The sequence below is a fragment of the Lissotriton vulgaris genome, chromosome 6 (assembly GCF_964263255.1).
Source record: "Lissotriton vulgaris chromosome 6, aLisVul1.2, whole genome shotgun sequence".
Lineage (NCBI taxonomy): Eukaryota > Metazoa > Chordata > Amphibia > Caudata > Salamandridae > Lissotriton > Lissotriton vulgaris.
The window spans coordinates 124669123-124689832 of record NC_141694.1 but is presented as its reverse complement, the minus strand read 5'-3'; the positions used below and the strand labels follow the sequence as shown (position 1 = coordinate 124689832).

The window sequence follows — 20710 nt, the reverse complement described above, 5'->3', positions numbered from 1 at the left end:
GCACATTGCGCTGCCGGAGTGTCGAATAATTGATGCTCAGGCAACACAAAAATGCTGCTGGGGCATGGTAATGAAACCCTCAGTATCTTTTGAATAAGTACAGAATATATGGAGCACATCCGCTAGCCTCCTGTCCACAGCACCACACAGGGACGGCTTTGGCGGTGGGGGGCCAAGTGCGAACGTCTTTTTGGCACTCCCCCATATGACCTCCTTCTCCATGAATTCCCTCACTACCACTCTCCAACAGTGACCCTCATCTCTCTATACTAACTCTCTGGCATACATTCCATTTTTTTAAACGATACTCATAGTTCATTTACACTCAGTTTTGTGATTTGCATGGGACACATTCTCAGCAGCAGGCACATTAACTCTGCGCTACTTTATGATGAGTTAAAATTCCATTCTCTCACCAGAAGGAACAATAATCACCAAAGTTATATTGACATTTTTATTGGTGCCTGAAAACTGCTGGACGCACAAGGAAGTTCACATGCTTTTAATACAATAGTTATTTTAAAACGCACTGCCCTCCAACAAAGTCAGCACCTGGTGCAGCTGAACTGTTCGCGACTCCCTAAAGCCATCCCTTGCAACTGGGGATCTGAAACATAAACACAGTCACTGAAATAGAGCACGAGCTGACGCATAGCACGAGAACCGATAATGCGCCTGTCTTACTTTACCTCCATTCACAGCCCTGTTTAACTCCCCTGTGCCTAGAGTCCCAAGTTGCGGCCCAGTGGCTCTCTACCAGGCTTAGCCAGGGTGTTGTCATTCAGCCGACAGGGCTGTGGAGAACCCGGGCCTGGCATGGCCTTGTCTGGCTTCAGACGTAATGGTGCTCCTTGTTACTGCACCTCCCGTCTCAGGCCAGAAGGAGAGTCCAGCACTGCTCACTTTTTTCGTAGTGGGTGGCAGAAGCCAGGCAGCTCGTGCAACCTGTTGGCAGTGATCAGCAAAACATTGTCCATAGTTGTGTTCAGTGCCAGTGAGTGCTACCCCCCTGAGCTGCTCATGGAGAAAGTGTCACTCAGGTGACAAGAGAAACACAACTGCTGCCTGCCACCACGTGCCTGCTCTCGGCCAATCCTGCAGTGTAGTCACAGTGAGGTAGGCGCCTTGCCATTGTTGGTAAAATAACATCAGGCGAGGCACCGCCCCTGAGTCCATGTGAGGGACTAAAGCACTGCCTCTGCCTGCAGGCTTGGATTGTCTGTATTCATGACTGAGAGACCGTGTGGCCAGGAGGGCCGCTCGCTTCAAAAAACTGCCTCAGGAACTGGGCATGTCCCGGGCCACAGCGTGGTGCAATATATATTCATGTTCTCAGGGTCGATGCGGCCACTGTTGTGAGGACAAAGAGCACACAGCTGTGCATCACATGGCACTTTCTGCTTAAATAGATTGCAGCATCGACGAGTTACAACAGCAGGTCTTGGGGAGGTCCCTGGGGCACTGTATTTTTGCGACTAATGCCCTTCTGTCACCTTTATCATTATGTGACTAATGCATTTATTTGGACACTAGCACTAAAATGCGTTAGTCTAACCCTTAATGTGTGGTACTTTCCGGGCTGATCACAAATTTATCATTATGTAAATCAACTTCCTCAGCATCCTTTTGCGAGGGTAAATGAGATAATATAACAAATCTCAAAACGAAATTCCCGCAATTTAGAAAGAATTCGAATCAAACAAGAGGAGGCTGATGGGACTCAAACAGCACCTTTCCCTAACAAATATGTTAGGGGTTTTGTGATTTATAGAAAGAAGACATTTTGTACCTGAAAGGTATGTTTTGAATCTCTCTACTCCCAGGGGCATGGCAAAGCCTCTTTCTATTGTATTGTATCTGTTTTGGCATCTTCAAGTACTGGGGAAGGAAATACATTGGCATTCACTGAATCCGGCACTCTTTGACAGAGCATAGCTTCAATGCCAACCACATCCAAAGTAATAATGCATTTATGTCCACAAATATAACTATTAAGCGCAGGAACTCTTGAAAAAATGCTCTTAATATTGTCTAAACTTCTGGCTCTTTACCAGCCGCAAAGGTTCTCCTTATTCTTGAGCCTTTTTTGGTAGATTCTATAATTATAGCTAATCCCTTCACAATCCAGGAATATTAATCATTTAGATCGATTAATGATTTAAGTTCATCTTTATATTTAGGACTGTTAACCTCTTTCAATGCTTTTATAAACATCTCCCTTAGGTTTAAGGCATTCAGCAGTAATTGTATGACCCAAATAATCCACGAATTCGGTAAACAAATTATATTATTCTTCTGTTACTGTCATATCATGCTCATTCAGGATATGCAAAACGTTGTCTAAAATACAGTTTTGTTCTTTAAGATTATGTGCATACATAAGAATGTCATCCTGGTTGGCCTGTACTCCAGGAACAACCTTGAAGAGACAATGCATTAATTTCTGAAAAACACTAGCCGTTGAGGCCAGCTCAAATGGCAACCGCAAATACTTGGATGCACCAAATGGAGTTATAAATGTTGTCTAATTTTGAGATTTCTCCTCTAAAGCCACTCAGTGGTAAGCCACTCAAATCTATAGTGCTTAAACATTTGGTACCCCCTAGCAATGTCAACAATCCTTGAACTTTTAGCCAAGAAGTCAGTCAACCACATTTTTATTTTTGATGGCCCTAAGGTCTGCACATAGACAAATTTGCCCCCTTTTTTCTTAGCAATTACTACTGTATTGACCTATTCGAGGAGCTTACATGTTCAATGATACCCTTATTACAAATTTCATTCGGGTATTTTCCACAAATCTTATCTGACAGTTAAAGGAACATCACATACCTAATGGGTAACAAGAATAGCATTGTCTTTTAACATTATTTTATGTTGAAACCCTTTGACTAAAAAAAAAAATAAAAAAAAAAATAAAAAATCAATTTTGGAAAAGGTGATGGACAGAGTTTCTGAATGATGCAGAATACTCCTACCCAGTCAAGAGATCAGGGCTTGATCCATCACCGTTTTTCAGCTCACTGCACCATCCCAGCTCAGAACCTGGCTACATGCAAATTAGTCTGTTCCTGTCCCAGTGCATGATGGGAACAGGGAAGACCAAACTACCAAGCCAATTCTTCACCAGAAAGGAGACAAGCTACCAGGGACCGGTTTCTGGCATTTCAGCCGTCATCGGCCCGGCTTGCTTGAATCCTGATGGTGCAATGAGCTAGGGACTCACGTCTGAGTATACCCTCCCACACATAGTGTGGATAAAATCAATTTTGGAAAAGGTGATGGACAGAGTTTCTGAATGATGCAGAATACTCCTACCCAGTCAAGAGATCAGGGCTTGATCCATCACTGTTTTTTAGCTCACTGCACCATCCCAGCTCAGAACCTGGCTACATGCAAATTAGTCTGTTCCTGTCCCAGTGCATGATGGGAACAGGGCAGACCAAACTACCAAGCCAATTCTTCACCAGAAAGGAGACAAGCTACCGGGGACCCTTTGACTAAACCAATTTGGTCACTGAAAACATCTAAGTATTTTTCCAAAATTCACAAAAGATGTAAATCAGTACTAACATTTTGAACCAACATAACAGGTGTAACTGCACCAGGTTTTAAAACAATACACAGTCCACCTTGGTCAACCCTACCCATGATGTCCCTACCATTGACAGCAATATAGATTTTGATAACAATAAATCTATTGGAAAAATTTAAACCGTCTTAAAAAAATCCTATTGTTTCAATCTCTCGCCACCGCAAGCTACTGCTCTGAAGTCACGGTTCCTCGAGGATTTACCATACCACAAACGTTCAAAGTTAGACTCTGACAGCATAGTAAGAGGGGAAACCAGAATCTTCCATAATGGTCAAACATACATCACCAGTATGTACACTACAAAAGGACCCGTTTTTGTTGGCTAACAACCCCTTATCATCATCCAATTCTACTGTCAAAAAAAATCACATTTTCTTCTATATTAATGTGATTCTGCACAACTTGATTTAGAACCAAATTAAACATAACTGGAGCACTGTTATTTTTGTACACCTTCATACAATGTACAATTTTTTTGCATCAATTGCATCTTTTGCCTTGAGCCGGACAATTACTATAATTTCTTGCATGTTCTGTATTTCCAATATGAAACAAGTATTATTACGAGAAGTTATGACAACATTTTTAGAAGATCCCTCTTGTACTTTTTTTACCACATTTCCCATTTTAGATTCAGATTCAGCAGATTCACCAGAGATAACTTTCATAGACTCTGCTGAGCTCGCTATGCCCTTCGCAATCCTGATAGTCTCTTCTAAGGTGGGATCCGTACAACACAGAAGATGCTCTTACAGCTTCATTGATGCACAGTTTAAAATGATATGATCCTGTATTTTTGATCAGCACAGTATTTAAATGTTACGTACTAAAATTATTATTTTTATTTCTGTAATTTTTTTAATTGAAATTATATATACACGGTGCATTACACTTACATGGGTAGCAATTGGACAAGAGACAGAGAAAGACGCCATGGGGGGGAGAGGAAGGGGGGGTTTACAATATCACATAACATAACATTGGCTTTTGGCATTTCTGTCTGGCCGCATAGTCCTGGCATTGTGTCCTGTTGATCGTGTCTCCTCGTGGGTTACGTCTCGGCTCTCTCCTCCGTCTCCCCCGCCCTCCCTGCATTTGCGGTCGGGCTGTGTATACATTCGCGTGGCCGGTGAGATTGCCCCTTTCGCGGCCTTGAATTGTCCACCCCCTCAGTGGCAGGAAAGAGAAAGAGCAAAAGGTGGGAGGTATAGGGAGAGTTTAGTTTGGTTGTGGCTCTGGAGGGCATGCGTACCTATACTGGGCTAGATTATGTCTCCTGCAGGGGCTTCACTTGTTCCGACGTTTACGGCGGCTTGTGTGAAGACAGGTAGTTGTCCAGAGAGAGCCACATTTCGCACTTTATGTGTGTCTTCGGTGTGTGGTTGGCCATTATGGTGTCTGCCCCCCTTAGAAAGATGACCCCGTTGAACCAGGTTTTGAAGGAGGCCTTCCCTGTGTCTTTCCAGTTGTTCAGTACTGTCTTGACTGCTGCTGTAAGTAGTAGGTCAATCAGGTCCCTGTCTTCTCTGGAATTGATTGTGTGGGTCATAAGGCCTGTGGCTAAGCTGTGAAACTCTAGCTGGAGTGTGGTGCCTGTTATGTCGTTTATAATTTCGCCTATCTTGCGCCAGAATTTTTTAACCTTGGGGCATTGGAAGATCAGGTGTGCTAGATCGCCTTTCTGTCTGTTGCAGTTCCAGCATGTGTCATTTTCGTGTATTCCTACGGAGGCTAGGCGGGCGGGGGTCCAGTATGCTTTGTGTATCAGCCAGAATTTGGTTTGGTTTAGGGTGGTCGTTACTTTCTTTCTCGAGGTGGATGCCCAAAGTTCGGACTTTTCTTAATGATGTAACATACTGATCAATATTTTCCAAGAAAGACTGCTCTGTGAATACAAGTTAAAATCTGCAACAAATACACTTAGTTGCTCAATTTTTTTTGTTGCAAGTCTCCTTTGGGCCTCCATTAAAACATTTCAAGTACCCACTTCACTTTTCGCTGGTTTAGGCTTCAGTAATTGATCGAATAGTTTCTGACTCTCCATACCCAAAAAGTTAAATAATAATACCAGTTTACAGGCTGGTGATTAGTCCAAGGCATCAATTGCGATTATATTTGGGAAAACACGAATTCAATTTTCCCATTGTTGCACTAGTTTACCTAGATTTTGTGAAAATGGTGGTGACTGTTGAATATGACCACCACTCACCATGTTATTCAGCTTTTCAGTGATCCAGCTCACCAGCTAGTTAAAATGTATCTTAGGAGGCATTATATAACTTCAAATTCATCCCGGATAATGAAAATTCAAGCATATGTAAGTATACATATGTTTGTAGCTCATTAAAATTGGGATTACAAATGCAAATTAAGCTACTATGAAAAAGGGCGACAACGTTTACTGAGATTGAATTCAAGATGGCGGCAGATAATCAGTAGCATAGATGTTGCCTGACTATTGCAACACCATGAAAAGACTCTTTGAGTTGACTCCCAGTAATACAGTAATACACAATGGGCCATATGTATGAGCACATTTCCCCATAGAAAGAGAATGGGTAAAACCCTTTGATACATATTGCCCAATGTGACTACACTGCACTTTGGTGAAATAACACACCAACCAGCATCCAGACATCATAAGACCAGGCGGTGCTAAGTCACCATAACACCTCTCAAAATCCTTCAGACAGCACAAAGGCAATGGGCTCCCGGAGGTTGTCCTATCCTCGTCGCCAAATTGTTATGGAAAATAAGGAGTATACCCACAGATAAACAAGAGACTTTCTGTTAGTCAAGAAGAAAATGTGCATTGAATGAGCACAAAATATATGGAGCCCATTTGCCAGCATCCTGTGCACACCGGTCCCGTTCTCTCACCTGCCACAGCACAAGGAGATCTGGGACATGAACATAATCACTGACACCAAGCACAAGCTGGCGCATAGCACGATAATTAATACTTCAAATATTCTAATCAAACAGAAAACATTAGAATGCTACATTCAAAGCCATTCTCACCGAGCACTGCACTCTCAAGTGAGCTTTCCATTCAGGTGAGATATTTGGAAGGAAATATGAAACCAACTCGACTTACTTCTTGCTGTAAGTAATCCAGGACCCTTGCCAATTTAGCCATGTTCTGTAGAGCATTAACATCCTATGGAATCAAAAAGCAAATAGAATCATTAACGTGTAGTTGAGTCCAGTGCACCTTCCCCAGACCATGACCTGAGTGGCAGATAGAAATAAACACGTATACCGATAATCAATATGTAACACCCAAACACAACCGGAGAAGCCTCAGTGGGACCAAGCAATGCTTTCGCTGAAGTTGGTGCTTCTACTGACTGTATGTGGTGTGCATTATTCATATAGGGTGAATGTTTCTGCCCTGCTTTAGCCTTCCCTTCAGGTGTATCTGTGCCTGGCCTGAATTTGCATTATAGTGGGCATGTGTCTGACCTGCATTAGCCTAAGTGAGTGACTGTTCATTCCTGCATTAGTCTCACAAACTGCTTATGCCTGGCCTGCAGGACATCAAGAGTGTGCCTGTATCTTGCCTGCATTTGTTGTAAACTGTGTCTGAGCCAGCATGCATGAGACTGGGAGGGCTATTGTGTTTGGTCTAAATAAGCTGTATAGTAGGCATGTGCTTGATCTGCATTCGGCTTTGGGTGTGCCTTTGTATGCCCTGCTTTTGCCATACAATGTGCATTTGGCCTGCTGTCGCCTGCTGGTGACTTACGCTGTGCCTGGCTTGCATTAACTTTAAGTATGCCTGTATCTAGCCTGCATTAGGCAAATAGCATGTCTGTGTCTGGCCTACATTAGCCTTAATTCCTACGACAGAAAGTCCTTTGGGGGAAAAGTTTTTCCAATCTGACATCCCACTCTCTGGAATACAAATACAATGGTGAGTTACTTCAAAAGTATATCACTTCTCTCATGCTTCAGACATAAATGCCATCCTGTTTAAGGCAGTCTGGTCTATACTAAAATATGAATTTTAAATCTCTTTCACTGATCTGCACCTGCTGAAGGCCACCCTCAATGTACCACCACCTATTAACACGCCACTCTCCCATCATCACAATTACCAATTGATCGCGGGAACAGTCAATAAAAGTACGAGGTTTATAGACGCTGATCGCAGGTACAGCCGATAAGAGTGCAAGGTTTATAGACTCACCTGGCTGTTGCAGAAACTGCATGGATCTTCGGCCTTAAGGAAGATGACAATCAATTTCCAACCACTGGAAAAATCTTCATTCTGAGAAAATAAAGATTAAGATACTAAAAATGTCCCTTTCATATTAACTTACAACTAACAAAAGGACAGCATATATTACCTGGCCTCATTTAGGGATTGGCAAACCTGCGGTTCCCCTGCCCTTTGAAGCTTCTTTTATCTGCTATGCGAAGAATGCCGTGCAACCCCAAAATACTGTTAAAAAAAACTCCATGGGCCTCAGGACCCTTATTAAAAAATGTATTTTAGAGAAAACAAACTCCAGCTATGAAAGTTTAGTTCCTCTATACAGAGAAGTTTGGAGAGTGGGGCCTTTAAACATAGTGCCTACTCAGCAAAACTGCAGTACTGTGAAGTGAGCCACTACTGTGGCAGGTTCCTTCACAGAGCACAAATCCCTGCCGTGTGGGCAGGTGTCTCTAAAAATGGCGGGTGGTAGGCCTCAACAGGGTGTCCATATTATTATTATGGCAGTTTATAAAGCGCAATGGTTACTCCAATACGGACTGTCCCCGCGCTGAAGTCCATTCGTGGCTGAGATCATGAATGAGCACAAGTGAACAGTAACACTTGAGGGAGCCGGATTTTTTCTAAACAGCCACGATTTAAGTTGCTTCCTGTAAGCTGCTTCTGATGTCTCCTTTCTAAGGTACATAGGTAGAGAATTCCACTTCTTGGCTGCCAGGTACCTAAAAGAACTACTGCCGAAATGTTTCCTTTTAAGTTTAGCAATGCAGACCAGTCCAGTTCCAGCGGATCTCAGGCTGTGCGTGGGTTGGTAGGAGTGTATCAAGGGACAGAGACATTTCGGGCCCTTCCCTGCCGTATTCTGTGGACATAGCATAGGGCTTAGAAGGCGATCCTCTCCTCAACAGGGAGCCAGTGGAGAGTCTCCAAAGCCCTATCTGTTTGAGAGAGTCTAGGGATGTTTAAAAGCATCCAAGATGCCACTTTCTGCACCAGTTGAAGCAAATGAATGCACCTCTTTGGTGCCCCCAGATAGAAGGCATTGCAATAGTCCAGTCTGGATGTTACAAGTGCATGTTAATGTTCTCAGTCTTCCTGACTGACCGACCATACATCAGTGTCTAGGTAACATCTCGCTCCCCCTCTCCATTAGATCTTTCCAGGACACACACAATGGTCTTCACCAGCACAACATTTGTCTAGAGGTGCAAAAGCTATCATTTTAATTAGTAAAATTAGCAGTGTTTCTCTTACCTAGGATATGGAGCTGCAAACGTGTAAAGGCACTTTCGGTGTACTGGTGGAACGACTTTGTAAGGTATAGAAAGTCTTCAGAAAATCCACCAGTAGGTCAGTAGCTCATTATTTTCATAAGAATAGGTACTTTTAAGGTTGGGACATGGCTGGTTAGATTATAGGGGTCCAAGTGAGGCTATATACCCTTAAATTTCTCAGGTTTGACTGATTCTGTATTGGAGGGTGCCTCAGAAGATCCCTTTCTGATGGGAGATGGTGACAAAAACAACCAGAACATCACTTTTAGCGACGTTCTGGTGGCACTAGGCCCTTCTCCATATTAACAAAGCGGTGTTAAGCCACTTTTTGTGGCTTAACGACCCCTTGTAAACACGGCCTTTTTACGCAGGGCGTGCAATTGGTGTTGCTGTGGGTGTTCCACCGGAACATCCTTTGCTTTTGCAGCTGCCCCAGATTTTCAAGGATGTGTAAATCTGAGGCAGCGCCAAAAACTAACGCCATTCAACTGCAGGGAAATGGAGTAAAAAGGAGCAATACTTTTATTTCTCCTCGTTTTTTCTTTTTCTTAGTGTGCTGCATTCTGCAACGCACTTAGAAAAAACAAAACGTCCTTAATAATTATTTATGTTCAGTAAAGTACACTTTCCTGTGCAAATGCAACCATTAAATAATGATGATTTGCTACTTCTATGTGAGCTGCAGAATGCACACATTATGATAGCAAATCGCCATTATTGATTGGTTATGTGCCGGAAGGGACACCGTCCTACACATCATTCCCTACAATTAAAGCACCCTTGCACTATGGCAGCTAGTTTTAGCGCCAGCGCTAGGGAAAACAGGGGTGCGCCATATTGTTGTAAGTATGGCACATCCCTGCTTTTCGTAAATGTCAGAGTGCAGTGCATGATTGCAAAGTACACAGGTTACAATTGCTGCTTAGGGCCTGGCGGCGCTAAAGATCTTCCTGATTTGAAAGACATCCACCTATTGATTGAACATTAGAATGCAGATAACAAAAATATCAGCTAACACACATATTGTTGCCAAATAATATTTGCAAAAATGTCTCTCCGTTGGGTGTAGATTTTCTATTATTAACTGCAACGGGTGATAGTTTTTCTAAACCATATTTAGGACACAATGTTTTTGTCAGATGATACTTAGGCCATGATGTTCTGGTAGTAGACCCCGCATCACATGATACTACCCACTCTGGAGAGTGCCCGGTCTCGCTTGCGTCTTTGGTCAGTTCGCATTCGATGCTGAAAACACTCGTCCTCGGAGTCCTTACCTGGCTTCGCCTCATGCCGTCCACCATCCTGCGAGCCTGCGCCCAGAGGTCACTACAGGACAATACATAACACACAAAGAAGAAGAAAAATGATGCACTGAGTGTTACATAACTCAATAAATTCACTAGAAACACCAGAGCTTTCTTCTTCATTTGCATTAATCCGACAGCACATGTGAACCTGGCACCGGCGACTGTGGTTAAAGACTACAGGGGCCTCATCTGCAGAAACACTTACAAGCATCACCTCCTGCGGCAGGAGAGCTCTACCTAACACCAAGCACAGCCATGTATGTGTGTTTGACTTTGTAAGCACCTCTGTTGGTTATTTTGGCTTGTTGCCCAGCTTGATTAATATTTCACTGAACGCACAATGCTTACCAAAGGGCACCAACACATGCGCATCCCTCGATGCGTGGCTGTTGGCGGACCTGCGAGCCTATCCGGGATGCTCTCTCTGGCTGGGGAGCGCGCTGGACACCCTCTGTCAATCACCCTGTACTGTCTGGGCCTCACTGCCCCCTTACTTATACTTCCTTCAGGCTGCCGTCTCCTTTGAACTCCAGCAGGCTTCTCCAACGAGTACCTCGTGAGCTACTAGCAGCTCTCTAGCTACCGCTCAGTAGTTCCCCTGGGTGCATCCCAGCCTCTTAAATTGCAACTTTTGCTTGGTTACTTTAACATATGTATGACAAAATTGTTTATACCAAGACGGAAATGTGTGTATTCTCAGAACTCATAAGCCGATGTTTGGAGAAAAGTGGTTGAATTTCCAAAATAAATTGAAAGGTAATTTATTTTAATGTGCATAGACCTATAACTAATTGGATTACTTTTGCATCAGGGGCACTGTAGCTGGCATGTTTTACCTACATATAAGCATTCCAAATAGCCAAAGCTTTTTTTACGCTACTTCTGGTAAACCTCCTGATGCACTGTGGGGATCGCTGCTGGTATCGTGGTCGTGGTGATTACTAATGTAATCTTCTCCGATGTGGTCACTATTACACTAATAATATAATACTAATAATATTAGTAGCTCGCGATGATTTTCGTTTAGTACACAAAAGGTTGGAGACATCAGAACTACAGCCTGTCTCCTCCTCAGGGTTGTAAGATGTTTTTATGGGGCCCAGAGCAAAATCTCTGGTGGGGCCTTTTTCTGGTTTGTAATTGAAGGAGTACCTCATAATTACAAAAACTCTGGGACATATTATCAACGGCCAGCAATAATTATCGCTGGCCGCGCTTAGTGATACATTTTTTATCGCAGGCTATCTCTGGAATGTATCGCCCTGGTAGCGAGTTATAAACAACGCATTTCTCCAGGGCGATAAAAATTCCAGAGATAGCGAGGTTATCGCTGTTTTGCATGGAACATCGCTGGTTTTCCAGCGATGTTCCCTGCAAAACGGTGATAACCTTGCTGATACGACCCTGTGGTCGTATCAGCATAATCCACCCCCTATGTTAAAGCATAGGTAAGTCTGAATTTTAGCAGGCGTTAGTTGTTGGCAAAAACGTCGTTTTCGCCAAAATGTAAAGTGTGCTAAAATCCTGTGGGCTGCCTTGTAAATATTGCGATGTAAATATCAGCGATATTTGCAAGATAGTCCATCCGGGGAACGCTCAGTGATGCCCACTTTGCATCTCATTAGAGATGCAAAGGGAGGCGTTGGGAAAAAGGGTGCTAACATGCGATTATGCATGTTAGCACCCTCTTGTAAATAGGCCGATATTTCTATCTCCGCTTTTTGGGCTTTTTAAGCCAAAAAAGCGAAGATAAAGCCCTTGTAAATATGCCCTATTGTTAGTTGGAGAAAGAGAGAGCACAATATTTGGTAACAACTAGTGGTGTGGCGATGATAGCTGCATCAGGAAGGAATAGGTCAAGCCTGTTTTTTTGTTATTGAAAAATAATTTGAACAATGGTGGCCCAGGATAAAGAGCTTTGGCCAATGCGGTTGGTGGGATACGCACTCCCTTTTGTAATTTGAATGTAATCAAAAGTCAATATAGGTGGGTGGTGCCCGTGGAGTTGGACCCCCTGTACCTGGGGTTGAACAAGACTGTAGAACGCACTGTTCCCTCGAGATCAGTGTCTCTCCAGAGCACTCTATGCTAAGTTCAATGATTTGTTCATAAAGTGTAAACCAAGTTCAATAGTATGGTTAAATTTATTCTTTTAATTAATTGTTCATTTTCAGTTCATCACATGATTTTTCTCATGGTGTTTTAACAAGTGGCCCAATGCATTTCGGGCTTTAGCCCTTCCTCAGGGGCCGTGTAAGAATCTGTAAGGTAACCAAGTACAGTTTCAAAAGAAAAATTCGATTCAGTCTCATATTATACAATTTCATACATGTTACAGCATTTGTGATCATGCGAAGGGGAAAGAGAAATGGAGTAAACAGTGTTCAATCTGAGTTTTCTTAACAGCGTGATTCATCGTACTTGCTTAAAAGAAAAGTGACTTGATATCATGCGAAAAGTTTTACGAAACTTAAGGTATCTGCGCAATCATGTGAATAAGGGTGAAATGGTGAGGGTTTCAACATAATTATCTGCTACATTGGTGAATAAATGTGTCATGGGTGATATGACGTTCAAACCTGTTTCTAGCAGTGTGTCGGCTTACTTTCGCGAGTGTTGACGAGCCTGCAAGAAGAAGGTGAACTGGGTCAATTAGCGTGTATACGCGGTAGCGGGTTTGCTACGTTGTATCTATGAAGTCGCCTGGTTCTCTATTAGAGGTTACGGGACTTACCGGGATGGTGGTGATCTCGGCGTGTTCCGCGTTCATCCCTTCGAAAACGTTTAACGCACGCTGTGTACAGCGTGTATTCTGGAAATTGTACCAGTACTGCCAGGAAGAGACAACGAACAACATCTCTTAAGGAGAGAACTTCATTGGATACATAGACTATCATCGACAGCTCCAAGAGGATTAAATGAACGGCTGGAATTTAGTTGTTATTTTCATTTATAGATCACTGAACTAATCCGTTAGCCAATGGAATATGAATGTTTATATTATCTATATTACTGTCACTTCAGCTGATTTGCAAGTATACTATCATACTGTGATAAGCATCTTTTGTTTCTGCACACCCCAGTCCACACTTTTCTTGTTACCTGCGATTTCCATTCTTTGTTTCACACATACACTTGTTATATTTGCACACTGTACAGCGCCTGTATATAGTAATCCACTGAAATAGAAAGTTTACACACACATTACACCGGGTCCACGTCATTATCTCTATTTCACAAGCCAGTTACACGGACAACACATTGTTTTGACACGTGACCAGACGCCAGCCAATTGAAACACTAGTTACAAGTCCGGAGTCACATGATCCGATACACCCATTTAGAACGCTGTACACAGCGTGCGTTAAACGTTTTCGAACGGATGAACGCGGAACACGCCGAGATCATCACCATCCCGGTAAGTCCCGTAACCTCTAATAGAGAACCAGGCAACTTTATAGATACAACGTAGCAAACCCGCTACCGCGTATTCATGCTCATTGACCCAGTTCACCTTCTTCTTGCAGGCTCGTCAACACTCGCGAAAGTACGCCGACACACTGCTAGAAACAGGTTTGAACGTCATATCACCCATGGCACATTTATTCACCAATGTAGCAGATAATTATGTTGAAACCCTCACCATTTCACCCTTATTCACATGATTGTGCAGATACCTTAAGTTTCGTAAAACTTTTCGCATGATATCAAGTCACTTTTCTTTTAAGCAAGTACGATGAATCACGCTGTTAAGAAAACTCAGATTGAACACTGTTTACTCCATTTCTCTTTCCCCTTCGCATGATCACAAATGCTGTAACATGTATGAAATTGTATAATATGAGACGGAATCGAATTTTTCTTTTGAAACTGTACTTGGTTACCTTACAGATTCTTACACGGCCCCTGAGGAAGGGCTAAAGCCCGAAATGCATTGGGTCACCGGCCACTTGTTAAAACACCATGAGAAAAATCATGTGATGAACTGAAAATGAACAATTAATTAAAAGAATAAATTTAACCATACTATTGAACTTGGTTTACACTTTATGAACAAATCATTGAACTTAGCATAGAGTGCTCTGGAGAGACACTGATCTCGAGGGAACAGTGCGTTCTACAGCCAGGATAAAGAGCCTCAGCTGCCCCTGTCCAACCCCCACCTCCTCCTGAGACATCATTGCTCCCTCTATCGATACTTCTCTGTCACTGCAACTGGTTGTGTTTTCTCTCTAGCTCTCTGTTTGATCCCTCTCACAGAGGCTACTATATAAGTGCTAGCAGCTGCAAAATGCCCTACCAGGGGTGTGTGCCTCTCGAGCTGTGCCAATCTCTCTCCATTCAATGCATGTTTCCCATCTTTTTTTCCCCTTCACTTCGTCTCCCCTTCCACTGGGGTCGTGGGTTTATATGTGTACCTCTGTAGGATGCTTTGCTGTGGCTAAGAATCTCCACTTCCCTTTATGTGTCCTGCAGGAGAAGCAATGCAATCTGGGAGTTTGGTCAATCATTTTCAAACTTTTACTTAATAATAGAAGAAGAAAAATGTCTTAATCAGTTAAATAAATAACCATAAAAATATAAAACATAATAAAAACAAATACATTCATATTTAATAATAGCTCTATCTATCCTACACGTCACAAAAATTTACTAACATTTAGCACCCTATTTGTATCATAAAGTTGACACAATCCAGCGCAAAGTGTTAAATTGTTATTTACATTCCAACGCTGAACCTTTTTTGCACTTGAAAGTAGTCCTCAAATAACCCAAAGTAGCGCTGTGCTCTGCTTTAGCACAAGGGGCTGTGCTATGAGTGAAACATTGGACTTCCCATGCAACTCCCAATGGGATTGGACACGATTCCCTATCTACTAACAAAGGTGGATAGGGGTTTGTTTCACAAAGTTATGGCTCATCGAGTAAGGCGTGACTTGGGAGAAAAAATACATGTTCTCCATACTTTTCCAACGTTGCCTGTGTGCTGTACTTACTGTACAGCACACATGCAGAGTTGAAAAACGATTCAACTATGTCTAAGCATAGTATTTTGTACCTCCGAATAAAAACCTATGCTAGGCGTCAATCACATACGCCTGCACTAGGGTGGACGCGTGCTTAGTAGATATGTTGCTATTCTGCTCTCTTCCTTTGAAACAGTGTAGTGCTATCTAAGGTGCTGGCTCCCCATCAGAGAGCGGGCTCTCTTTAATCTGGGATGCACAACGTTTCAGGCCCGTGCCGGAACTGCTCCAGCTTTTATGAACTCGGAAATTAAAAACTATAGTCCCGCTAGAGAACTGCGCTCTTCCACCCAGTCTCTACTTTTTGTACCGCGGTTCAGGAAGAATAAATTGGGGAGCATGAAATTCTCTGTTCTTGGCCCCACTTTCTGGAACTCCCTCCCTTCCACTATCCGATCTACACCCACGTATTCTCAGTTCCGCAAGGCGCTCAAAACTTTTCTTTTTCTGCAAGCTTTCTCGCCCTAGCCCCCGCTCCTCTGCCTCCCAGGTTTTGCATCCCTCAGCGCCAAGAAACCGCCTAGTATACGTGCGCTTAACAATACTTTTAAATTCAAATTAATAACATTGCTTATTGCGCTGCGTTGCATAACCGATAGGTAAATTTGCCCCGTAGCCCCTTAAGCCCCTTAAGCGCTCTGAATAGTAATGTTGCAAGTAATACAGGGCATAAATTCTGTACTATGCAACTCAAGAGACCTACAAAGTCCAGTTTATTTTTGTAGCCCGTCCCTCTCATTTACACTAATATGCCTATTGTTTCTGATTGAATCCCTCTTATTGACATGTGGACCCTGTCTGCCTATTAATGGCTCCAATGTACCAGTCAATTTCCTCTTCCTCACTCAGTGTTTTGCAATAGTGTATTTACTGCTCTGCCAGAGGATGGAGCAAATATTGGCCACACTGCCGCTGTATTGGACCAGCCACCCACAGGTAGCTTTGGAATTCAACTACTGTATCCTTTTCTATGGCTACTCCTCAACCTAATGGTAGCGGTTCATCAGCCTGATGGATGCAGCACCTCTAGTTTTCCTGAAATTAGTTTGTGACTCCAGCCTGCTACTGGTTGCATACAAGGCAGTCGCAGGAGGGATCGGATCGGCACCCACCTCATTTATTTTTTAGAATATAGAAATGGTTTGAGTATACATGCACAATATTTATGACATCACAATTCTTTTAGACCAATGAAGTGACATCATGACTAGTCAACAGAGGTTTTTGTGTAGTCACTGTATCAGACCTGTTAACTGGTAAACAAACGTCACAGCGTGAGGAGGGGGGGGGGGCTTGTGCCGAGAGCTACCTAAGAGGCACTCTGCTCTCCACCAAGTCCACAACCCCCTCCCCACTTCTAAAAAAAGACAAAGGGTTGGTGAGGCTGTCGTAGATGCCTTGTGGTGTTTTCACATCCCTTAATGGAAATGACTATAAGCAGTGATGTACAGCTTGTCTACCCTGCCTCCTTGTGAGTTCGGCTCCTAACCCGGTGACCATGTGAAGGGAGCCGAAATCGTGTGATACACGGTGGCACCGTGTGAGTTTGCAGGTCTGCTGAATGTTGTGTATCATTCTTCTTCTGGAAGTCTCATTACAACCCAAATCCAAAGCCAACCTCCATAGTGTTCAACACAGGTATATTCTAAGATGGGGATGTGTAGGTATTGAAGTTACTTGATCATTGGAGACGTTTAATCTGTGTACTCATGCACTCTTGCATCTTTATGGTTTCATATATCAATGTGACTTGCAATATCACACTTACGTATGGCTTATCCTCCACATTGTGCATCTATAGTGCTCTAAAATCGAACAGTTCCACCACAATTGGTGGTCTAGTTGGCAGTCTGTCATATTTAGAGATCTTAGCTAGCCGAGTGGAGATCTCTCCTGCCATGGCGGATCCTCTGAAGGCACTAAGGCCCAGATTTATCAAGGGCCTATGTTGGCCTTGCATCACAAAAGGCGACACAAGGCAATGCAAGCCCTTAAGTAAAATTTACTATGCCACACAGAGCCACCTTGCATTGCACAGTGTGGCATAGTAAATCTGGAGAAACACAAGCCAGCGCAAGTCGCTGCCGTGCAGAGGATAGGATAGGATACAATTTATAAAGCGCTCTTATACTCGAGGGTTTCAAGGCGCTGGGCAGACAGAAGAGAAGAGAAAAGCACAGAGCAACCAACTAGGATGAAAATAGCCATGTTTTCAGCAGTTTTCTGAAAACTGAAAGAGACTCTGCGTTGGAACACTCTGATGGCTGCATCAGCGAGTAGCGGCGAAAGCACCGCTTGAGCATTTAAAAGTTCCCACCACCGAAGATCGATACGGTGTGTCCAGCGCCACATTATCGCGATCTTGACCAGATATTAATCACTGGAATTCGACCGAGTAGTGACACGGTCCACACAGATATTACATTCTCAGAAGGGACACGCTGATTTTTCCGCCCCTTGTGTGTTGCTGTTGCACCCTTCATTTAGGAGCTTTTTGGCCCACCAATCTTATTGCGTCCTCTTTGCAGGAACTTGGTGCCCCCACTTCATCACGGTCCTGATGAAGACCCCCGTGTAAGGTGCTAACCGACCTACGTCGAAACTTTAGGGTCGAAACGTCAACATTTCTCTTTCCTAATGCTAGCACTTGAAACAACAGAGACAATATTAATTGTGTTTCATCAATGTGGTCTAGCTATCAAAAAAAAATCATCGATAATTTATGTACCGTTGGCTTGATATTGAAAGCCTAATTTATTTTGAAGTTGGCATATGAATCCACCCTTTTCACATGCTTTTCCCACGATCACGTATTCTCACTGAATTCACTTAACCCTCCTTCTTTCCCTGTCCTGCTGCGCACCTTTTCTATATATGAAATTTGCTCTTTGTGACATATATGTATAATATTCAATCTCGTGGTAGTGTGATTAAATAACATCTGCTTCATATTATCCTTTTTGAAGAGTATTGCTATTCGGATGCTTATGTGTTTTCTAGTTTTTTTTTTGATTTCAAGAAGATTTTATTGAGAGAGAATGATCCAAGTAATAAAAACCAAGTACAATAGAGGTGATACATTCTGACATAAGTGAAAAAAGATAAGCATATACATCACTTTAGAAGTAAGTAAAATAGATGAAAATAAAATTAAAAAAAAGACAATCAATGCGAAGTTGAGAATATGACCCAATATAGGCTGTCAGTAATCAAAAGCAAAACGCATCACTCTCTAAATTGAGGATGGGGACAAGGGAGGAAGTAGAAGAAAAGAACGAAAAAAGGAAAGAAGGGAGAAAACACAGCAGAAAGAAAGAACGGGATGAGAGGACAGGAAAGCCGAAAGAAGAGAAAAAAGAAGGATTCCCACATGAGCGACCCAATGTGACACAAAGAACAAGCAACAATTAGACAGACGAATCAACAGGGAATTGAGGTACTAACCCTTTCGAAGAGAGTTCCACATAGTCATCCAAGGCTATCCAAACCCCTTTAGAGATGGAAGGCGACAGGTGTTGTAGGTCTACTGAGGTGTGGGAACTGCGTAAGAAGGATACCCACGCCCACCACATATGGTAAGAGACAGACGAAAAGGATTTCTATTCCATAAGAATTATTTTAACCGCTACAGTTAAGAGAAGATCTAGCAGTTGTAATTCTATCGGTTCTAAAGGAAGAGGAGTAGGAGCAGCCAAGGGGCCTAGCAAGACTATAGGAAAGGAAAGTTGGAGCTCAATATTAAAAATAAGGGATAGATGTTGCTGAATAAGGTCCCAGAAAGGTTTAAGTAAGGAGCAATGATAAAACATATGTGGAAAATCACCAGTCACCAAACCGCAACTCCAGCAAAGGTCGTCGTCTTTAAGGTTGAGCGAATGAAGACGCGCAGGCGTCCAATGTAGGAGATTGATCGAGAAAAATTTAGATTGCATTAGGGAAGGAGCTATTTTATTACGGAGAGCCAATTTACCAATGGATTGCCAAGCTTCGGATGAGATATGATCTGTGATGTTGTGATCAAAATGGCGCGACCATTTTTGTTGTGCCACTGTCTGATCAGGAAGCGAAGTGGAAGACAAAAACTTATAAATTTTGGAAGCAACATGACCAGCTTTGAGCCAAATGTGGAAAAGCGAAATGGTGGAGGAGGAGGGGTGAAGACGAGTTTTAGAAACAGCAACCTTGATTTTAAGAAAGGTATAGAAATCAAGATTTGTTAAAGAGTGTTCATGTGCCAAGGTAGAGAAAGGTAATGGATCGCCAGAATCACTATATAAATGTTGGACAAGAGAGATCCCCTTTGCAGCCCAGTAAGACATGAGGGCGGGAGAAATAGTAATCTTGATTTTGGAGTTTCTCCAGATAGAAGACCACCTAGTTTTATGCAAAGGAATTGCCATCTTCCTATCTAATTTCTTAATCGCAGTAATTGTATCAATAATGATAGAGCGGGAAAACAGTATGTGCAAAGTGGATGTAGTACAAAAAGAGGCAATTGGTAAAGGTGATGCTAATTCCTGTTCTATGAGTAGCCAAGAGGGGACATGACGGGTTGGAGTATAAAACCAAAAAGCACCTTGAGAGGCCAAGAAAGCAGTTTGGTATTTTTCCCAGTCCGGAAAGTTACATCCACCCATATCACAGGGTCGACGTAAAAATTTATATGCTAATCGAGCTCGTTTGCCATTCCATAAAAATTTAGAAGTGAGAGCATCAATTTCTCGAAAAAAGGAATCAGACAGTTTAAGCGGCAACATGGAGGAGACAAAATTGATAATCGGCGTGATCATCATTTTAAGGGTTTGTAAACGACCCCACCATGAAATATGTTTTGGAGACCATGTATCCAGAAGACGACGTACTTTGGTAATAGTCTGAGATTCATTATAAGTAACGGTGGCATGCAGAGTGGAACAGAAATAAATTACCAGATATTTGAGATGTGTAGATTGCCATTTAAAACCAGCCGAGCCCATATGAGCAGGAAAGCAATAGGCATTTAAAGGGAACATCTCTGTCTTATCTTTATTTAGAGTATACCCCGAAACCGTTGAAAACAAGGAGATGGTGTCAGAAATAGCAGGGATGGCCAAAGCGATACCATCTGGAAAAATGAGAACATCGTCAGCGTATGCGGCAGTTTTAAGACAGTGAGAACCAAAAGAAAAACCTTTAATATTAGGATGTAAATCAATCAACCGCAGAAGAGGATCAATAGATAATAAAAATAAGAGTGGGGATAGGGGACAACCTTGTCTTGTGCCCTGGCAAAGATTAAAAAATGA

General features: G+C 42.7%; 1 protein-coding gene across 1 annotated transcript in view; it reads right to left on the bottom strand.

Annotated features, from left to right (window-relative positions):
• The window catches only part of PLB1 (phospholipase B1), a 604804-nt gene that overhangs the window by 492795 nt on the left and 91299 nt on the right, over positions 1-20710 (bottom strand). The window contains exons 8-10 of the mRNA XM_086926127.1: positions 10366-10417; positions 7788-7868; positions 6693-6755 (exon numbers count right to left, since the gene is read on the bottom strand). Coding sequence (XP_086782253.1) covers positions 6693-6755; positions 7788-7868; positions 10366-10417 — 196 coding nt within the window. The remainder of the gene's footprint in view (positions 1-6692; positions 6756-7787; positions 7869-10365; positions 10418-20710) is intronic.